This window comes from Nothoprocta perdicaria, unplaced genomic scaffold (genome assembly GCF_003342845.1).
Source record: "Nothoprocta perdicaria isolate Ctin4 unplaced genomic scaffold, notPer1 scaffold_74, whole genome shotgun sequence".
Lineage (NCBI taxonomy): Eukaryota > Metazoa > Chordata > Aves > Tinamiformes > Tinamidae > Nothoprocta > Nothoprocta perdicaria.
In genome coordinates this window covers 3,293,238-3,315,629 of record NW_020456021.1, presented here as the reverse complement: position 1 = coordinate 3,315,629, position 22,392 = coordinate 3,293,238, and the positions used below count along the sequence as shown (strand labels likewise).

Below are 22,392 nucleotides of genomic sequence, written 5' to 3'. Positions count from 1 at the left end.
AAAGAATAACCTTTTACAATTAAAAAAAAAATCCTCTAGATTGATATATCATGAAAATATAGTGCAATATGACTAAYTTTTAAGTATATTTATGTTAATTTACACACAAAGATGTATTATSTGAGATAATGAAAAGTAGTAACCTSCGAGTAAGTTTCTGTGTAATTAAACACCTACTTCGGAAGGGGAAAAAATGTTTGTTTGATCTTTATTAATATCGTAGTGAACCTTTCTCAGACAGCAAAGCATTCACAATTCCAATACTGACTCTTGGTACAGCARTAAAACATTATGCATGTAAATGAAAGTACCTGCTGTAAATTTAACAACAAAAAGTCATATTACAGARTGTGACCAGAAGCTCTTTAGAAACAAAACAAGGTCAGTAAATGTATTCTGTGCAGGTACTTATGCTGTTCAGTACTGTACTGCACCAGCCTAATTTTAACAGGTCATAATTCTGACCTTGACACCTATCTACAGCTTTCTGTGTTCTCTTAAACAGAATTTTTGATTAAAAAACTCCCAAGAGTTGGCAGGTAGCATATTCAGTTACAGAATTAAAAATTTGTTAAGTACAAAAAATGAGCAAAAATGGAAAAGAGACCATACATTAAGAACGTGCGTATTCAAAAGATTTTTGCTTTCATTTGCAAGATTTAAATGGAAGGATTAGAAAGGATTTTTAAAACAATGCTTATCACATAAAAGAAAATGCAACACGGTTCTTTCTTAACAAAAGCAAATGACCAAACACGGTTCTTTCTTAATATGCACCAGACTGAGCAGCTCTCTTGCTAGCAGTGCATCTTATCCTGTTTAAGATATAGGAAGTTTACAAAGAGGAGAGGCCTGGAATTCCACACACACTCCAAGTTTGCTTTAGAAAATCCCTTAAAAGCCTCAGGAAGGAGCTTCTGACGCTGGGAATACACAGATTTCCGCTTTGAAGAGACTCCAAGCCAAGCAGGAGAGAGAGACAGCCACAAGGCAGAACAAAGGGAAACAACTGACTATGTATCAGTAGGGTGCCCAGTCACCCCAGCCCCTTTTGTTTGTCCCCTTTTAAATAAAAGGCAACGAAGCAGCTATTTGTAGATGCTTCCAACGAAGCAGCTATTTGTAGATGCTTGCACTTCAAGTGTCGTTGTCAAGGGGGAAAAGAAATCAATACACTCATCGATATGCTTATATATGAATAATTAAATATCAGGTAATGGAAGTACATGGTGATTGAAGACAAGAGTCTTCACCTTACTAGTAAGTTGGAGATGAAAGTATAAGAAGATGAAAGAAGGAGAATCAACTTAGGATGTTGAAAGTGAAGAAGAAAGTTTTCTTTGAAGGGAAACAAAAGGGACAGCCAGGAAAGCAGGGAAAAAAAGAGTCCTAGCAGTGAAGCTGCTCTGGTTGCATACAACCTCAACAATATTTGAGTCTCAAATTAAAAAATGACTGCAATAATCATACTGTAAAGCAGTTAGAAATTAAATGAGAATTTAAAAATTAGAGAAATGGGGACAGCGATCACTCAGACAAGCAGAAAACTAAGAAAATAGTTCTAACAGAAATTTTTGACCAACAAGAAGGAAAACAGAAAGAAAAGTCTCCTACACAGAAGGGAGTCATTTGTCTTTTCTGACAAAAAAAAAAAAAAAACAAGAAACCAACTGCACGGAGAAGCAACCACACGGGCACCAAAGACACTTATGGAGACCCTTGCCAGCATTCCTTAAAAAAAAAAAAAAAAAAAAAAAAAAAAAAAAAAAAAAAAAACAGTAGAATCTGAACAGCTAGAGAAGTGGGAGAGAAAGCTGAGATGACAAAACTGTTTAAACTATCACAAATGTGGATCTGTGTAGTAGCATAACATACTGTTTCATTCTAGGTCCATTTCCTAATCATTAAACACCAAGTTCTAGTCTACTTTTTATTTTCCATTGCCACTGAATAGTAAGCTGAGAATTTTAAAAATGTTTTAAGTGTATTATCACTTAGCTACTGCTAAATGATTCAGGACTGACTTCACTCACATTTTACTGGCCTTTCTATGACYGCAGTGACTAGAATAGTGACAGGTTGTAGAACAGAATATTGAAAGAAAATATGTCCTCCTCAGGAAAGAATAAAGAAAAAAAAAGAGAGAGAATCATGCTTAATAAAAAGTAGTAACAGTTTAGAATAGGCTTCAGGTCAAATGGGGGGAGAAAGGGGTAACTTTCCGTCTGAAGGGACACATGGCTCTTATGTTAACTAGAGTGACCATAAATCACAGAGGAGCATGAAGAGGAACAGCAGAGATTCTGAACTGCAGAAAATGACATATACAAAGATAAGAACAAAATTCATGAAAAAGAATAGGAAAGAAAAAAGTAAGTGCTATGGGGGCATAAGGACTGTACCAGACACATGACCACCTTGACACCATGGTAGTGATTGTAGGTGGGAAGAGTGAGAAAAGAGTAATTTCAGATGAAGAAACAGAGAAATGCAACCCCTAAGTGTTCCTGAATGCATGGAAAGAAGAGGAATAGACTTTTTTTTAACCCCACAACAAAATTACCAGTAGCTGAGTATGCAATAGTACATTTTAGAAAAAGCAAAGGCAAAGGTTCCTCAATTTTGAAAGGAAAAAAAGCAGTACAGGAAATTTTCCAATACAGAAAAAGTAGCAGGCAGGCAGGCATCCTTTTATCAGGCTAAAATATGATTAAAAAGTACATGAAAAAAAATCCATGCATAGCAATATGAGCAATTTCAGAATCACTGACTCCAATACTCACCCTAAAGTTGTCAGGAGAACTTAAAAATAGCTTTTGCCTAATGTCTTCTGGAGCACCAGCACAAAGCCTGTAAAAGATATGATAATTCCTCTCTTCTTTGCCTTGCACACAGATCCTAGATTTCTCCAGAAGGTAATGTGATACAAATCCACCAACCACCGAATTCTAGGAGGAAGAAATATTTTTCTGATTATCTAAGTATTTTTCTGATTATTTTCAAGTTAGGAGTTAAGACAGGACAGGATGCATCATGCCAAGTAGAAATCTGGGCACCTTTCCATAATTTTGTTAATACAAACTGAACCAACAGGTGATGTCTCTCTCCTCTGTAAGGAGTTATTTACTATCCCAATTGGTAAGCAAAGTTGCAGAATTGAGCGAGGAAAGCTGAGGAAAAGCTCACAAGCTCAATGGTGAGCTCCAACTCTGCATGAAGGCACTGTAGCAAATTGCTTCTTCACATCCTCAAGCAAGGTGACAAAGATGAGGGGGCACATACAGAGTGTCTACATAGACAGGCAACAAGTCGTCAAGCTGAATGTGCCTGACAGACACGGTCATTCTTAACCATGAATGTCTGTGTACATCATCTATTCAAACAGAAATATGCACAAACAAAGAAAATGCTTCCTAGGCTACACACTGAATGGTACTTTTGACCCAAACGTCTGTCAAACACATAATATTGATGTAAGGTCTCAAAATGTCAAATAAATACATGAAAAACATGAATACGTCATTTAAAAATTTTTGACACATGTTTATATCTTCTTGTATATAATAAGTAACCATGCTTACTTATGAATTAAAGGCATGTACAAATGCTGAAGAACAATAAAGTTATTCTTTACACATGCTTTCCCCCCACACCCTTGCAATGAAGGGGAATATTTTTGTCCTTTCATGAAGAAAGTAATTTTCCCACTGGCTTGACCCACAGTTTTCCTGCTAGAGACAAAGTGACTTCAGTTTTCCTCTCAAGCTGACGGAACAGTCAGAGTGGAAAGCAGGATAGTCACTATGTGGTGTGGGATAACCAAGTCAAGTGGATTCAGTCCCATSCAGTCCAGCACTTCCATTTTAGGGCACGATCATCACTATCTGTATAAAAAGCCCAGTACCTTCTCATTGAAGTGAATTTCTACAAATTTCCCAAAACGGCTACTGTTGTTGTTGCGAACAGTCTTTGCGTTTCCAAAGGCTTCTAATAGGGGATTTGCTGTTTAAAAGAAAGTTATAGTCTGATCACTAAACTATTAAAAAGGAAAAGAGCAAGAGAGAACAAATGCACACTATTCAGGGTATTCAGGGTACTTACTGAGAATAAGGTTTGACTATTAAAAGATAATATATTACCTATTAGGAATAAGTGGCTTTTGCAAGGTGCACTGAATGCACTCTGGTAGAATTCAGAATGAAGTGAATGAAATGCGTAAATACCACACAAGCMCTGCTAGGATTCTGAATCAATAAAACAATAAATTTAGAGACTATCACTCAAAATGATTTAGTGATATTCCCTTACAGGAAGCAGGTAAACAACTGATACATAAACTATGAGACAACAATTTGAGACATCCTAGTGAACTGTCATTCACACATCTAAGTTACCCCCTTACCTCCCAGACATGCTAGGTGAAAATCATGCATACAACATGTTAGATCAATGAATTTAAAAAAAAAAAAAAAGGCATTAAATGTGTGTGCTGATTTCAAAAACAACAATAAGTGATCAAGTGATTTTATTTTTCAGTGGTGGTAGTTTTCAGTGGTCTCAAAGAGCCCTTACAGGAACTGAGACAGCAATAACCCATATATATTAAACATGCACAATTCAAGCAGACTGATGCTTATTAGCTGTGCAAAACCATGCCTCTGAAAGACTGTATTTACTAGCTCCGATAAATCASCTGAAGATCTAAGAAAATTATTTTTATATATTTTTATGTATATATATATATATGCTGACAATAAGCCATAGAAAACATGAGCAAGATGTTTTAAGGTTTTTAGTTAAAACCACCTGCTGGAAAGTATCTGAGCAGAAACTCATGTTTAAACCTCCACTGCTAACATACACAATTCTCTTTCTACAAAAATTGAAGTTGGAGGAATATCCACAATAGTTGGATGAATTACAGAGGATAATGCATTATTTATTAGGACAATCTGCTTTGAAAGTTTTTTTGGTTTTTTTTTGTTTTTTTTTTTGGCTAGGCTTTTGTTTTTTAATAGAAGCATATAACAATGAAAAACTGCCATATTAAGATCTTTTCAAAAATTGCCATAAGATATCTTTGGTAACTATTCAGATAGCCAAATATCCTACTTTTTTTTTTTTTTTTTTTTTTTTTTTTAAGGTATGGGTTCTGAATTAAAAGATGCCAGGAGGTCTTTCAGACAGGCTAGATGTCCCTTGAGTAAAGGAGGCTGTGAACATGCTCATTCAGGCTCTCTGCCCAAACTTGAAAATTCATGCATCAGATGCTGTTTTAGATTAAAAATAATCTTCTAAAAATACCTACAAGCACCGATTAACTTTACGGCATACTGGGACAAGTATTATCCAACTCTTGGCCAGTTTCTCTGTTCCTTTAGCACACAAGGGATTTCATTAACAAATCGATTTAAGCAATTCTACAGCAACAGAAGATTAAAGCCTGCAGTATTTCTGAATAATCTTGTGGTTTGAATTTGAAAACAGAAACATTCAAAGAAAGAAATTTTTCTTTAAGAAACACCGTGAGGGCGGTTATACTCTAAATTTGATTCAGAAAAGAGTCTCATTGAATACTGACACTTTTTGGCTGGAGGTTGGCTGGCTAGTTTTAAGATATTTCTGTTTATTCAAAAAGATATTTCCTGTGGGAGAGTGTCTATAACATTTAAAAACATAGAACAGATGTGGAAAATTCCTGACCTTTTTGGACAGACACAAAGAAGACATGAAAGTGTTAATTCRATTCAATTGCTTTAGGACAAATAGACATAAGAGAAAAAATGACCCAGAAGACTGGGGCAGAGTTTAAAATAACTTGATTTCTGTATCCATCTGAGAAATTTATGGTGGGGAGGAGGAGACACTACCCCTTTCTGATACCAATAATACTAATAAGAAGATTATTTTGTCCTTGCAGATTTCATACAGTGTGAAGTTCAGTCCTGGTTATGTGTGAATTTTCACGCTCCAACATATTCTAGATCAAGGAATGTATGACATTTCTCTAAATGATGCAAATCACAAATAAAAAATAACTGTATAAGTGTCAAGGTAAACTCCTGGCAAATTAGGCCCTAGGAACACACAATATTGTCAACCTAACTCTTAATCATCGTTTAACATTTTGGTTGGAAAAATAAAAAAAGGAACCATTAGTTTAATAAAATATCATACCTTCTACAATTCTATCATCAATATCTTGGCCAGTACCATAGGATTCTGTCAAATACCTGCAGAGTAAGAAAGAAGTGATTGATGTCTTCCATTTGTCTGTTTCCTTAAATTCAGCAGAGTTTAGCACATTTGCCCGTTACGCCTACGAGCCATTTGTAAAAGGGAGAATAAATTGATTGTTAGCTCCAAGTACCTAAATGCTCTTAAATTAAGTACGATTTGACTTTTCTTTTGTTACAAGAAACATTGCTGCAGATCTCAGATTTTTTTTCATTAGTTCCAGACACCTTTAGAAATTACTTTCAGATATTCACATGGAAATTATTTTTGTATAAATATCTATCTGTGCTGTCTGCATAATTAATTTCCATAAACTGATATTGTTTAGATATATCATCTGAAGTTAAGATTATTTCCATGCATAAACAGCCTCCGTGTTCCTCATTCTCAGTACTAATGAAAATCTCACATTTACACTGTGAGCTAGAAAACTGCAGGTGCATAAAAAGGAGTCTCAATTTAGCAACTGAAGCAGGAACTTGAAAATAGGGAGACAGAAGCAAGTATGTCTGGGGTTTCAGTTACAGCTTTTTTTTTTTCCCCCCCTCCGATTCCAGGACATCCTTTCTAGAAATTTTCAGGTAAATCTGGGACAAGTTCAAAGYACTTCTTAAAATGGAGCCTTCCAGAAAAAGCATAGCAGGATTAACAAATCTGCATTAGGATCTTCCTCATGGTGTGATTTWAAAAATCCTATTTTTAAAATTCTACCATTTAGTTCACAGACTACACGGGAGCAGCTGGTTGAAGAGAGCAGCCTCAGTGATCCTCTGCCTGCCTTGGAAACAGAATTTCTTGGCTGAGAAGCAGAAGCGAACWTCCCTTGAGAGCCCTTCTCAGGGGATGTCCTCAGAAAGCCCTGCTGTCTTTCTCCACTCTGAGCAGGATCAACTTTGTGACTTGTCTTCAGCTAAGACATCCCCATGAAAATTATTTCCATCACCTTGCAGTAACTCTTGACAGCTACCCATCCAACAGTCACACAGAGTGGAAAAGAGCCGTATGAGGAACACATACCCCACAGGGACACTAGCGAACACATGATGTAAAGAAAAAGGGAATTAAAGATTTGTTCAGAGGGGGGAAAAAAAAGATTGGAGGAGCAGAATATATACATGCTGTCTACACTGCACTTCACGTGCAACATGACCTCTCTGAAAGTTTAAAGTTCTTGATTTAGTACCTGTCATGCACAAACATAAATTAACTTTAAATCTCTTTATTCAATAATCAGTAAATTAGGGTAGAAGTATATTCCAGAATCCCTGCAGCCATCTCAAAAATCAAGAGTTTAAATCTTGGATACTCAAGCAAGCTAAAGAAACAAAGACAAGGAAAGCATAGAAATGCATACGTATGGCAGAAACAACACTGGGATTCAACACTGGGGTTTGCTGTATTAATCTATATGCGGATATGTGTCTTAAATCTACTCTACTGTCATTTATTACATTACATAGTTCTGTCTGCATGTCAACAGGTGCATCAACATAAGAGATTCCTTGCATAATTTGGGTCAAAAAGCACAAACCTCAAAACAAATTTAGTGTTTTCTGTCTTTCCAGCTCCTGATTCCCCAGAGACTATGATGGACTGGCTCATCTTGAGTACTTTCATATCACGAAATGCTTTATCAGCTTAAAAAAGAAAAAAAAAATGTCAAAAATGATGCTTGCAACTCTCCCAATATTAAAATAAAAGTTAATCTGTAATACAAAAGTGAAAAAATATATATTTTTAAGAATACATAGCTTTAATTCGGTGTGACAAGATTTGCAGTTTTAGTAGTTGGTGCTTTTAGTTCCTAGTATTTGAAAGGGTAATTTAGGTTACAGATAGCAATTAAAACATAATAGCGAAGTATTTAATACTGGTGTTAGCAAAACCAAATACCGATTCAATACATACCAATTGCAAAAACATGTGGTGGTAACGTCCCAAGTGATCTACCTTGGTATTTTTTAATGGTTTCTGAGGAATAAAACTTAGGTATATCAAAATATGGATTCACTGCAATAAGAATGTTGGCTACATAGGTCTGTGAAGAAAAGAATTAATAGCAAATTATTAGCTAGGATGCAACCAACTTGTTAACAGCAATTTTCAATTACTATTGAAGACTACAGCCTATTCCTGAAGTTCCAAAAAACAAAATGAAGGTAGGAGACAAAATTATTGACAAGCAAATCTCTGAGTATACAAATTGCATTTACAGTTCTTTCTTGCTGATGAAGATACAAGTCAGCAACACTTTCAGCGTTGCTTTAATTGTCTTAAAGCCTTCTCTATGAGAGAAAAAAAAAAAAAGCAAAAACAAAAAAAACAACCAAACAAAAAACACTTCTCAGGAGAATTTCTTACTACTTAGCTATGAAATATGTTCTCAATTTGACCTTTCTCCTTCTCTTTAATTTATTCCTCATTATATGATCAGAGACAAGAAATCATTAGCTCCTCCTCAAGAGCAAATAAACTCAGGAGCATCAGGCAATCTCCTCCAAAAAGGAGGAAAAAAAAAAATCTGATGGAAGCAACTCAGCAGGAAGGCCTGTGAGAATCAAGGCAGGAGCCTGGCAACGTTCTCAAGGGAGGCACTAAAAGCCTTCAGCTGCTTCCACAGCGAGCGACAGGAGACACGTGCTCCAATGGAGGACGAGATCAGGAGACATCTCCGACTGCGCCTGCCTTTTCCCTTTCCCCCGCATAAAGACAATGATAGATAAGTTTTTTTGTGGCTGCTGGAAAACTTTCGTGCTTTGGTTATAATGGCTGGATTACATACAAGGGCAGACTTTAAAGCATTAAAATAAAAATGAAAAAAAAAAAGAAAGCAGATTTACAGGAAAAGACCCTAAAAACACCTAAACCAGCTTCCAGGAATTACTGTATTTTTTGTTACTGAGATCATCATATCACATGTGACTGAAACTTGGACGCTGTCATGACATGTTAACAGAAGACTGGATCACACACCCCATACAAATTTTCTAATAYTTCTCAACATTTATTTCAATGAAGAAAAACACATATACAGAGCTCTTCAAAAGCTCCAAGTACTAATATTAGTTTCCCTCTTGATAACAAGGCAAATACTATTAAATAGCACAAAAAAAAAATTGATTGAATTGCCATCCTAAAGTTAAAGGGAAAGACAGTTTAAGTAGAAACTGAGCTAATATTTAAAATATCTTTTAGAAAATACTCTCAACTCAGAGCAACTTAAGTTGCATTCATATAAGRGGAAGGAAGGCTCTGTGAATCTATATACCATTCTACTGAATGATCAGTTTTATAATTTTATTTGAATTATTTTTTCTGGATTTTTTTGTCCTTTTTTAATGGCTATTTTTATTTACTTTAAAGATGATGCTTAGTCTTGATCCCATAAAAAATTTACAGCTGTGTAAAGGTAACCGCCAAAYACATATACTTTCTTTTTATGCATTCACACAGAGACAAACATGCAGGTTTAACTCTCAATCAATACACTGCAGAACACGGTGGTAACATGAGAGCAGATAAGCTTAACACTGTGACTTCAAAAAAGTGAAAACCAGCATTTATTGTCAGTAGCCAGTCTTCTATTAAGAAAAAAATAAAAAGGAAAACTTATCTTTCTTCTATTTCACAGCTGTCAGTGTCGGGGCAGATGGCAAGGACAAAATGTAATTTAGGCAGAATTCATTAAGTACAATTAGGCAATTTGATAGCAATATAAAAGATTAAGCTGGACATCTGAGCTTGGAGGTGTCAGAGGAGGCACCTGTTTGCTTCGTTCAAAAATAATGAGGAAAGGGAACCCTCTTGCTAACAGCCTTTCTCCTGGAACACACTCTTGTGAGACACTCCAGCCACAGCTGAACAGTCGTGTACAGAAAAATCTATTTCCCTGCCTGGTAAAAATCAGCCAGCATTGACTTGATCCAGAATCCCAACAAAAGTACAACGTTCCAAAAATGTCTTATATTTCCTAAGTTCCAGAGCCGACATTTCTACTTACTGTGATAGAACAAAAAGACTGAAAGATTTTTTTTAATGATTGTTTTTAAATGATATTTACCATCAGATGATTTGATATGATATTCAATACTTACATAAATTCTGTCTTTACTGTACCGAACTTTGATATTGTGAAGGAGAGTGGCTTCATTTAAGTACATAAGGGAACCTGCAATTAAGAGACAAACACAGATAGTTAGGAACTCTGGACTACCCTTAGTGTACAGCCAGGATACTAAAATTTAAGGAGAGTTTTGCTTCTCTCTTTATGGCTAGAGCTTGAGCTTATCATTCCTTCATGCTCTCTTAAAGCCTAACTGCCAAATTAAAATATATTTAAAAAAATTTTACCCTGTGTGTTGTAGAACAGTAAAGATAAAGTTGTTGAACACAGAGCTAGACGACGGGGTCTCAGCATAGACCGCGTCAAAGAGGGAAATCTGAAGCCTTTGAAGAACTTCCAGCCGAGCACGGAAGTTCTTGGCTGGAACTTCATCTGCGCTTCCTGGATGAGCGCGGATGTGTCCTTCCGCRCTCATCCAGGTCTCTAAGGCTCTTCTCTCCTCTCAGCTCTGCAGTCTCTGCAGTGATGCCCACGTGTCCTGCCCCCAACCGCCTGCTCCTGGGCAGCTTTTGGTGCTTGTGTTGCTGATTCCATCAGTTAGAATTTTCTAGAGGCAGCTACAGGTGCCAGTTCTGACACTAGGGATCACTGCAGCCTTTCAAGGCTCATTTCTGAACATTGTTCCTCTTCAAAGAAACCGGGCAGTCCCCTCAAAAGTTAATACAATGACACAATAGCTATTTTTAAGCTTGTTAATGTAAAATAACTGAACTATCATTGCTGAAATGTTAGAAAATGCCACTCAAGGCAGAGCAAACATGTACAGAAAGGTCCAGATCTCGTGGATTAACATTCTGCCAAAGCTAGTCCTTGTTTTCAGCTATAGCCCTGGAAAGTGCAAAGTAGCCTTAACTACAGAGGTCAGTGCCAGTTCCCACTGTAACAATATTAAAAACATTATTCCTAAACCTACTGAGGGCACTACTTATTCCCCTGCCTCAGTTTTCAAATATGTTTAATCCTCTTTCTAACCATTTGAAATTCTAATGCACAGCACCCCCTGCTCTTTTTTTTTTTTTAAACTCATTACAATGAACTAACATACAGATAAACCCTGAAGTATTTGGCAGGACGAGAAAACAAAACAAGACAAAACAAAAAGCACAAACACACAAGCAGTGCTGTGCTTTTAGTGATGGCTCCAATTTCCTGCCTCATAAAAGGGTCATAAACTGTTACTGTAGATCTCCAATCTACAGTARCCCAAGCGTAGGGAGTTACTGCTCTTCCTGAATTCAACACATAGGGATCAAAGTCCTATGTGTATGGGGAAGACTTTTCAAGGGCACTCRTGTTTTCTCTTTCAGCGGTACCTCGTCCTCATGCAGCAGCACGGCCGCATCCCCSAACCCCAGAAGCAGCCCTTGGGCCCGCGCGCAGCTCGACGCAGCCTCCCCAGACGAGCGCAGCCTCCCCAGGGCCAGGGCAGCCCGCGCCTCCCTCCTGGCCAGCAGCCCCAGAGGTGCTCACGGCCCAGGCGGCTCCTCTGCCCGACCTCGTTTCCCCKGCGCCCCTTCTAAGGAGGGCAACCCAAGAGGAAAAGCCATGAAAAGGAAATGAGCCAGGATCAGAAACTTCTGCTTGTGCTAAAGAAAATTAAATCTCCTTCTGATCTTATGAACATCTTCTTTGGGGCAGAGGGGGTCTAAATTTTGACATTCACTAATTTATGAAGTCTTTTTGGTTCTCTCTGGTTAAGGAAGTAGTTTACACAGTAGCTTTACACACACTTAAAATTTGAAAGGAACAACCCTCTCTCTTGGCTGCATCTTTACAGGAACTTCTCAGGTTTTTTTTTCCTCACTATATTTCAGTAGAAGTAAGGATGAGGTAAGCATCCTAATAAAAACTTAATCCCCATCCAAACAAAAAATGACGCCAGGCTTTGATATGCCCACAATATTCTCTTAGCAAAAGGATTCCAGTCCTCATTAAAGGATCTGGACCTGCGGACGTGGTGCGTAACGGGAGCCTGTTCCTGCAGGGAGAGCTGCCCCCTTGGCCCAGGCCGGGCAAACTGCGGCTCTCGACACTGGCTTCCAACCCCATCCCCTCTGGGACAAACCCCTCRGACGCGGCACCAACATCCAGGTGCAAAGGAGGCCACCACGGAGAGAACTCCCTGAGTTTTCATAGGGCTCATTCCCAGTGTAGCCAAACAAGGTGCATTTACAGTCCATATATTGATTTACACACGTGGGCCAAGTTCACAGAGGTGAAGCTGGGAAATATCGATGTCAGAGATACTCAGGCTTCCTTGTGCATCCAGTGAAGCAACGTGGTACAGTTTTGCTTTTTATTTTTTTAATCCTCTATACAAGGCTCAGCATCTGTTCAACTCATTTTTAAGACCCCCATCTGATATAGTCTCTCCATCATTTTTTTTAACTTGGTTTATCTCAAAATTATTTTTTTTCCCTTGGCCCTTAGAAAATAAAAAAATTTACATTTGTCCTTAATCTAATCAAACTATGTATACAAAACTAAGACAATCTAAAGGCTAATGTTGCAGGATTGCCTTGAGCTATGCTCAAATTAGCAGAAAATAAACAAACAAAAGCCCTTAAAAATCTTCCTGAGCAGAGAGATTTGGGCAGTGGATGCAAGTTGTTGCATTTTATATATGTGACCAGTAAATTAGTTGTCAAAGTTTCACAGCAGGCTGTTCTCAGCACAAGAGCATATTCCCAGTTTCATTCTGGTTACGAGAATACATTAACAGCCCCCAACAACTTAGAAGACTGAATAAGAGGGAAGTTAAATGCTTTGCTTTTGCCTCAGGACGGCTGGCAATATTTAATGAAAATTGCTTTTTGTGGAAGAGCTAGACTCTTAAAAAGGCTACAGGCATGAGGCATAGCAGAAGATTAAGAATGAAAATAAAACAGTTATATGTATATATATACATGTATACATGTATACGCATACACACACTTCATTGAATTGCTCACAAAAAGGCAGTTAATCATGAAGCATGAGCTAGAATGGTAAGCATATTAACTAGCTTTTCAGTATTTTTTTTTAGAACAGCACTATGTGTTTTCAGTCCCTCTTTATAGTATTTTATAAAATTTCCTAGCGATTGCTGTTACTCTGTTCTCCTCCAGAATCAATGATTCCAATACAAACCTCCTCTGGCAGAGAAGAGAAGCTTGGTTTTACTCAATCTAGAGATGTCCCTCAACTATTGTTCATAAAGTGGGAAAATATTAAAGGTCAAAAGTAGTATTTCATCAGAAAGGTTGGTGGCTGAAAACATTTTTAAATTTTATATTTTAGCCAGGAAGGTAAATAAAAATTTTATGAAGCTTAATTGAATGCTGCTTTTCTGAAATACCTAATTATTCCCATAATCTTCCTAAAAATTTGAATTCCCTGTCAAGACAGTGAGGTGCTAGGACATCATGGCAAAAACATTTTGACAGATACACAAATTCAATGCATTTCCCCTAACAAATGCCCTGTACAGATAAAACATTTCAATCTATGTATTTTTTTGCAAAAATATAAACAACTGGACAGAGTTTATCAGCTAGAAAAGACCTCCCTTTGGTTCTTATCCATCCAAATCAGATCATAAGCTCCAGATCTCATTTTCCTGTTCGTTACAGAGCAGCTATAGCAGCTGCACTTCCTGTCACGGGACATAAATCCTGTACCCTATTCCACAAACGGAGCTGTGGTCCTTAAATCATCTAAACAACTTTGAATGTCCTATGCTCTATTTATTTTAAACAAATAACAAATAGAAGCTACTATTGCCCATCATTTAGAAGGTAATCAATATTTGCCTAGCAAATAAATCCCACAGGAAATGGGAAAGACAGCTTTCCGAATAAGATTTTCAAGATATGGGAATCTCTGTTAACAGATTTGTTCACACAAAACTAAAACAGCAAAAAAATTTAACAGTTGTCCAAAAACTGCTGCTAGTTTATTCCTCCTTTATGGTACTCTCTCTCCTCATGCTTGATTATTATAATTGTTTTCACAAATTTCATCCATAGAATATTTAACAAAATAAAAAAAACTTCAAGTCAACAAGAATGCAGGTTATATCATCTCTAAACTCCTCCACCCCTCTCCAAAAAGTAGGCTACATGCAGAGAAATACAGTATCGTTCTGTTCCTGATAAAACAACTAATTCTTTTGCTGCACTACAAAAGATGTAGTCAGTTCCATAATGCTGCACGCAGTTGATCATGTTGTAGTTAGCAACATCTGATGTAGATCTGAAGTAAATCAAAGAGCAGTTAGTTGTATGTAGGAATGACGCAGCCGTGAGTTCCCTTGAAATGTTCATTTGAAAATGAAAAAGGCCACAATAAATGACATGCACAAGTTCTTCAACACGGGCTTATTTTAAGAGGTTTTAATGGACTGGTAAAGGTCATACACAAATTCAAGCAAAGGAACAAAATGAAAAGATTGCAAGGAAGAAAGAGCAAGCTGGTAAGGAAGCTACATATTCTCTCCTGAGCATGATTCATTTTCAAATAAATATGTAGCATTTAAGTGCGTAACTCACAGTTATCTTCCACATCCTTTTTACTGTCCTCTTCTGCAGGAAACACTTGACTGATAGCAGCCTGGAAAGTCTGTTAGATGAAATACATTAACATTTTCAGCATCGCATAGTAATAGGAATATAGTTCAAAGATGTTCTATAACACGTTGCAAGTAAGTGTGCTGTGACTGTGCATGGTTCAAGCTGCCACATATATAATTCAGCATTGCAAATTTTACAGAGTTACTGAAAACTTACAGGAGCTGCTGCAGTTGCCACAGCAATAATACTTTCCACTTATTTATTACTACTTTTCACTTATTCCCAAAATTGCACATATTGACACACACACCAAAAAAAAAAAAAAAAAAAAAAAAAAAAAAAAAAAAAAAAAAAAAAAAAAAAAAGGATTATTTAAAAAATACTGTAATTTATTGGAGCCATTTATGTTTTTTCCTTGAATTTGCAAAGGAGCTCAATGAATAAAAAAGAATGTATTAGTTCAGTACAAGGATTGCACTATCATTAACATATTTTTGTTTAAAACATGAACATTTAAGCAAAAACATTTGATACATAATACAGTCCTCTGTACTCAAATACTGTAGCTTTGGGTTGCTGCTTGCTACCCTCCTACCCACCCAATCAGTATTAATGGAGAACAAGAACTTCCTTCAACTGCTGTGCTCCAGTTGCACAAAAAAAGCCATTTATCAAGTATTCAAGTCCCACTGGACAAATTAATGACAAAAGCAACGTTGTCTCTCTTTTGTTCTCCAGAAATCATAATTTATATTGCTTTCAAAAGGCAGGAAAAGCACACGAGACTACATGTTTTGCAGCATCTGCATAAAAATACATATTGTGAGGTGGATTTTTAATTGCATGTTTTTGTTTACAGCAGTTTACTATGAATTAACAAAAACCCTGTTGTACCAATTAAATATTACAGCCAGCAAGCTGCTACAAGCGCAGCCTCCTTTTCTACGTGGAAATGAAGGAAATGTAAGTCTAATCTGCTCCATCTAATTTTCCAAAGATAAAAAAAAAGAGATCCAAGAAAGTGACCTTAAGATATGAACAAGCTTGAAACTGTACTCAGCAAGACAGTTCTAGGAGGAATATCTCATAAGAGTTTAGGAAAACACAAAACTCATTTTTACATTGTTTCAATACAACAGAAACAACGTATGTGGCCTTACAACTTATACTGTCATAAAGAGTTGCTAATTCCAACTTATTTCAAAGTGGCAAGGTTTAAAAATGTATCTGAGACAGGCTAATTGCTGCCAGTCAGAAAGCAGCAAGTCTACTATATCCCCGCCCACCAGATTACCCATGGTTTACGTACTTTCTAGCCCTAATAATTTCGCTTTTACCTCTTATTGGGATTTATTAATTTATTGTAGGGAAAAAAAAATACACAAAAGCTGTGTGAAGGCAAAAGAAGCTGCACAATTGCTCTGTAATGCCTTTGAATGTTGATGAGGCAACTATCTTCAAAATACCTTTTATCAGAATGTGACTAAGCCAAGGAGGATCCAGAAGTCTTTACCTACCCCCAGATGTTGCTAGTGGCTAACTTCCAGCACAGCGTAGAATCTCCTCCCTCTCAAAATGCTGCAGTTCAGATATGTTAGTTTTCGGAACTTTTTTTTGCAAAATTGTCAGTRATAACGTATATTACATTGAATACAGAAGTATTTTAATACAGTTTCTCATATACTTAATTCATTCTGCCCAAACCAGCAAAAGCTTAAAAAATAGCATTACTGACTTCCCAAAAGTGTAACTTCACTTGTAGTTCCTGTCCACTGAAGTGCAGCCCAAGTGTAAATACAACAGGGATTGTTGCAGATTTATGTACAAAAAAAGAGATCTATGTACGAAAAAGAACATTTTTTTCAGTGTCTTTATCTCTCAGTCTTTTGATGCAACAGATAAATTCATTATTGTTTCATTAAAATATGAGTCCTCTTTCATTTTTGCACCCAATATAAGTTGCAAAATACCTGTCGAAAGTTGTATTATTAATTATGTGCCAGGGMGAGTCAGATTGTGGCAAACTAGGTTTGCTTCTGCAAATCCTTCCAGCAGTCTGTAATTCATTATTTTACTGTATTAAAGTATCTCAGAAGTGATGCATCAAATCAAAAGCAATACAAAAAAGACTTACCAGTATTGCTTTTGTTTTTTTGATATTTCAGTCTAGATCAGATTTTTAGACCAGACCAGAACATAAAGTCTTGCTTCAACTTTGCCAAGGAAGAATTTTTTTAATCACAGCTGCTCTACTGCATTATGCTTAAGAGTGTTAAATTATTGTGAGTTATCATTATGTGCAGAAGTCTGAATATTAACACCTATTATTAAAATCTTATACTTAGAGAAATGGTCAAGCTGTCCCAGGTCTAAAATTATAAAAATATCCTTCCCAATTTTTTTACTGCATGATCCTTAAACAAAAACAAAAGAGCTTTTGATTTAAGGACATAGCTTCTCTCAAGAAAACATTTCTTGCATTTAGTCAAGGACTTTTGTCCTGGCTTAGGACAAACTTCTTCTAAAAATATGGTGAGGATATTCAGCTTACGAAACACTGATGTCATCTCAGCAGACAAAACAGAGGGGGTTGGTTTGGTTTGCTCTTGTGTTTTCCCCTCCCAAAACACAAATGCACCCTTGAAAKGCAGTGACAATCTTAACTACTCTCCCAGAAACGAGATGAGTGAAAAAAGATACCTTTCCATTCAAGCAGGATCTTCTTTCTACCACGTAATCCAATACGTGTAACCATGCCTTCCTTTATACCTTTCAGCAAACCGACACGCAGACATCCCTGCTCTCAGCTCTGTTTCACCACACAGCCTAAGGCAACACAAAGAGTTTACAGGAGGGACACGAACACGTCTTGCTTGCCCCAGTAAGCTGTGCTCACTGCTAAAGCCACCTCTTRGCTTGAAACACTGAACTTTGGACTTTCCGATCCCTCTTTGTCCAATGCACATATTCATTTATGCCTAACTCTGGCAAATACCTTTGTGGTTGTTCACAGGACGCTCCAGCAGCTGCTCCACAGGGCTCTGGAGGACGCGGCACCGCTCCCTCYGAGCCCCAGGCCTCCCAGTTGGCTCCAGGAGGAGCTCCCTGGTGCCTGCAGCGACAGGGGCCTGCCCGACACTGCTCCAAATGCATCGCTTCGGCTCTGGAAAGTGCCTACCCCTGTTCCCTCCTTCCTCAGGGCCATAAGGGTCCCTGAAAGGCATCCGTCCCTCGWCACTTTACCACCCTCCAGCACCACCCTACAGACAGAAAACTGTTCTATTTTGTTTCCAGCTGTGGCAATTGACCAGCTCTGAAACCAATGATCCAGCTTCCATGGAGTAACTCCCATCATCCAGGACACCTGCATCCTCTGCTCATATAACAAAGTTCTTGCACTTTGGATCTTTGGATTGCCCTTTCTTGGRCAACGCCACCTCAGTGACTCAGATTCTCACCTTTCCGCACATCCAGCTTTGGCCCTGAAATGTAAGGGCTGCTGTGAACCCTGTTGGGGCTGTGGTGCCCAAAGCTGCCGCTGCTGCTTGATGAGTCGAGCAGTGCGTGGGCCAACTCCCTTCAAGGATGGACTGATGAACCTCATTTCGTAATAGAAAGCAATCTGCGGCCACAGCAGCTCCAGATATTGCCACCTCCTTCACGGCTTATTGCCATCCACACAACCTTCAACCTGACCCTTTTTAGGGTGGATCCCTCCGCTGCCCCCCTTTGCTGTGGTACAAGTTATTCTGCCGGCGCAGCAGAGAGGGGCTGCTCTGCAATGACACAACCAGCTACGGCTGAGGAAGGGAGGGCAGATTTTAACAGCCTCTAACCACTGTCTTGCAACATTTATTGCAGCTATTAACAACATATATTGAGTGGGATAAACGCCAAGAGTTAGCTACACACAGAGCCATTTACCTTTCAGTTCCTGATCTCTGGTAAGCTACCAGCTTCCACAGAGAATAAATATGACACATTCACAACCCGGATTAAAAAATAATAATAAGCTTTGCTGCCTTGGTATGTTGACAAGATCAGGTTGCTCATCTGCTCCCTGCAATTATCATGAGCAACCCAGAGCTGCTGGATCACTACCCCTTCCCAAAGAGCACTTTTGAACTATCATTTCAAGTAGACAAAGTTGTTAACAGCATGTACTGATGTTTAATACAAATTAATGGTCTAAATGCACAAAAAGAACAGGGACTTCTTATAACAATAAAAAGCAATAAAGAAACTTCTCGCTGTAAAAGAAAATAAGCACCTTGAAAAGACTGAGAAGGTGTTTTTACTCCACCTGTATTATTAGCAGGAAGTTTCATTATTATAAACATGGATCCATAATCTCTATGGAATTTAAATGTCTGTTAATTCCCTTAGATGAATGAACACTACACACTGTGCTATTTTGCTTAGTGCAGGAAAACAGTCAACATCAGAGTAACTATCTCTAAATAACAGGGATCATTCATTGTGAACCACAAAGCAAAAKGTTCCTATTGCTTCTTGATAGCTCTTTCCAAAAGGAATGCATTTCAAATCCTCAACAAGCTTAAGTATTAGAAATAGACTACTTCTCACATGAGCAMGAGTTCTAGTATTCTCTGAAATAGTAGGGGCTTAGAAGCAGAATTCATATCCTTTAACAAGAGCTCAAAATATAAGATTGGCACAGAGATAAAGCTTTTTTCTTGCTGTACCTTCAGTTTTGAAAATTAAAAGCARAATCAAGATTCAAACAACAGTCCCACCACAAGAGCACAAACTCTGATACATAATGTAGTACCACCTATATAATATGATTTGAAGTGCTCCACTTTCCACAGGGAACCCCTAACCAGAGACATCCCAGTTATATGGCAAGTGGTTGAACTTTACTTGGGACAAATGCACACACCATAGGATGATGTTATCCATTTCATTGTTCTGGAGACTGCATGCCCAAGCTAAAAAAGCAGAAACTTCTTCAGGGACAAGGTTATATTTTCAATGGTTCTAACTAGTGATCATTTTTGGTTTTGGAAAGAGAGGCCAAGAAAGCAGATATTAGAAACAGAAGAGTCTCTTTACTGCCTGTTTGTTCTTCAGTGTTTAATGTTTCAATGTTTCATATACTCTTGTCTGAATGATTTTGTCCTTCTCCCCACTGAAGAATGCCCAATAGTGCTAAATCTACAGACTTTACCAGACACATGATCAATCCGTATTTCTAACAAAAGAAAACTAACTTCTATTCAAGGTTAAAATAATAATAAAAAGGTCTATAAATATTCTCCCCGAAAGGAAGAACTGCTTCATAACCTCCTGACTCGTGACAAGGCATTCTCTATTAATATCAGCATGAAAGACAAGTTACCAGAGGCATTTGCTCACTTCGTAACTGAGGCTGCATGAAGGACAAAATTATTAGAAACAACACGTATTTTAAATGATATTTATAAACACCAAACCAACAGCTACTTAAGCACACCATTTGACCTTATTCCTGGCAGTAAAACCCAGGGTACTTACCATACAAATTGGCATAATTGATAGGTAAAAGGCATTTCCTGCAGCAAACTGACATTTAAGAAAGACACTGAACATGAAAGATGCCACGATAAATGAGGCAGCTTGAACACACTAATAAGGAAGGATCAGGACTCCATTTTAAATGTTTCATTGATTTTTCTTCTGTTATTGGTTCTCTCAYAGCATATCTACAATAGGTTTTCTTTTCATACTTAATAAATCAAATCTTTTGGAGAATTGGGATGCTTAAGCTGAATTAGGTAAAATAGGAGCATTCTTGTTTATTTTAAAAAGTGAAGAATTCAGAAACTCAGYCTGAGATCTAGCTCAAATTCAGTGTTAGTTTCCCTCCTAGTTCTCTCTCACGTTTCTCTCCATCCTCACAAGACACTTACCTTGCCTTTTTGATTCAAAGGCTCGATAGTTAAGTTGTCAGTGCCAATGTCCACAATCATTCCCATCTGAAACCCATCAGTTGGGTGTGGAGCCCAAACGGGCTTCCCGTCATCCATCATGGGGGCTATCCAATATTTCCTGTAAGAAAAATGATGAAAAAGATTCAAAACTGATCCTACACTAATAGCACATATATATAAATATTTTATATATATATATATATATATAAATAAAATCAGAGTGCATCTGGTGAATGGATACTTTTCTGCAGCTATTTGATGTGCATCTATATGAGAAAAATACCCAGTTCTTCCAATGGGCACCTCTCCAGACACATGAGCAGAAATGCCAACCTCATTTCACATGCCTTGGTGCCTGTGCTTATAGCTCTATAGCTCATAAGTAACTCAGGAATGTATTTGTTCACAACTTACTTAGTATACTATAAGCTTCTAAAATGCTGACTTCCAATGCTTTCACRTTCCAGCTCTCTTCTTAAGAAACAGTGACCTTACTTTCCAATCCAAATAAGATGTTCATATAGACTTGGATTTATGGAATACGTGGTCTTTGAGGGAAAGAGATACTAGAGCCAAGGCAATCAAAACTCAGGCTCCTCAAGCTATGCAGCTTAATAAGTTGCTAGTTAAAAGGAGTGTGTGATTGTGCATGCACTGCTCATTGAGCTAGCCAGGAACGGCGCCARCACTGGCATATTTTGAATGGCCAATGCAATGGTGCCTTTCTAAACATGCTGAATTCATTTGCTTGTTTTTAACCTCTTCTACGGTCCCTATCCTAGTGAGGAAAGGGGAATCCTCAAGCTTGGAAGGCTCCCTTCTGCTGACAGCTTCTTCCTTCCTTCTAGCACTCATTCACATACTCAAGTGACAGGCTTTCATGATTCAAAACGCTTCAGTAGCTCCTCACATTGCTAAGGTGTAACTTGTCCCTCTAAGCAAGGGTCCAAATGAGCCTGCCAAGCAGGAAAGAAAATGCCAACAGCAAACCACAAGAGCCTGGATGTTGAAAACAAACCCTATGTTTTTCTTTTGCCCCATCTTAAGGAAAAAGGAGCTCCAAAACTTCTTGGAATAAGGGACGGTTGTGAATCCCTCTGTCATAAACAGTCTCAGGGAAAAGGAGTTGTCGTCCCACCAGAAAGTCTGCAACAACCAGCAGAGACACTCTTCTCTGATGGAGGATTTGTCAGGACATGCCCCACATGGCCTGGTCTTTCCTCCTGCCAAGCAGTTAGGAAGATTTGAAGAGAAGGAAAAGGCTTTGAAAACGGGTCCTAATACCTTAGGACCGAAGAATAAAACATTTTACTGTTTCTTTTATTCTAGGATAAAAACTAATTCTAAAGCTATGTGAAATCAAATATTTTTAAATGAAGTAACAGACCAAAGAGATTTTTAACAAAATGGTTTTACTTTATTTCATGTTGATCTCTGGGTTTAGGTTGAAATTTATTCAGTTAGCAAATCAGGTTATCATTCCTCACCCCCCTTCCCTTGTGGTTCTGAATCTCCRAAGATAATCCTCAAGATTTCAGGAGTGCTGACA

General features: G+C 37.7%; 1 protein-coding gene across 1 annotated transcript in view; it reads right to left on the bottom strand.

Annotated features, from left to right (window-relative positions):
- MYO6 (myosin VI) overlaps positions 1 to 21,274 on the bottom strand; it is a 65,870-nt gene extending 44,596 nt beyond the window's left edge. The window contains 9 exon segments of the mRNA XM_026051251.1: positions 2,784 to 2,948; positions 3,905 to 4,002; positions 6,178 to 6,233; positions 7,769 to 7,874; positions 8,146 to 8,275; positions 10,332 to 10,405; positions 14,890 to 14,959; positions 20,823 to 20,961; positions 21,258 to 21,274. Of these exon segments, the coding sequence (XP_025907036.1) occupies positions 2,784 to 2,948; positions 3,905 to 4,002; positions 6,178 to 6,233; positions 7,769 to 7,874; positions 8,146 to 8,275; positions 10,332 to 10,405; positions 14,890 to 14,959; positions 20,823 to 20,942 (819 nt within the window). The 5' untranslated portion in view covers positions 20,943 to 20,961; positions 21,258 to 21,274.
- Positions 21,275 to 22,392: the final 1,118 nt, after the last annotated feature.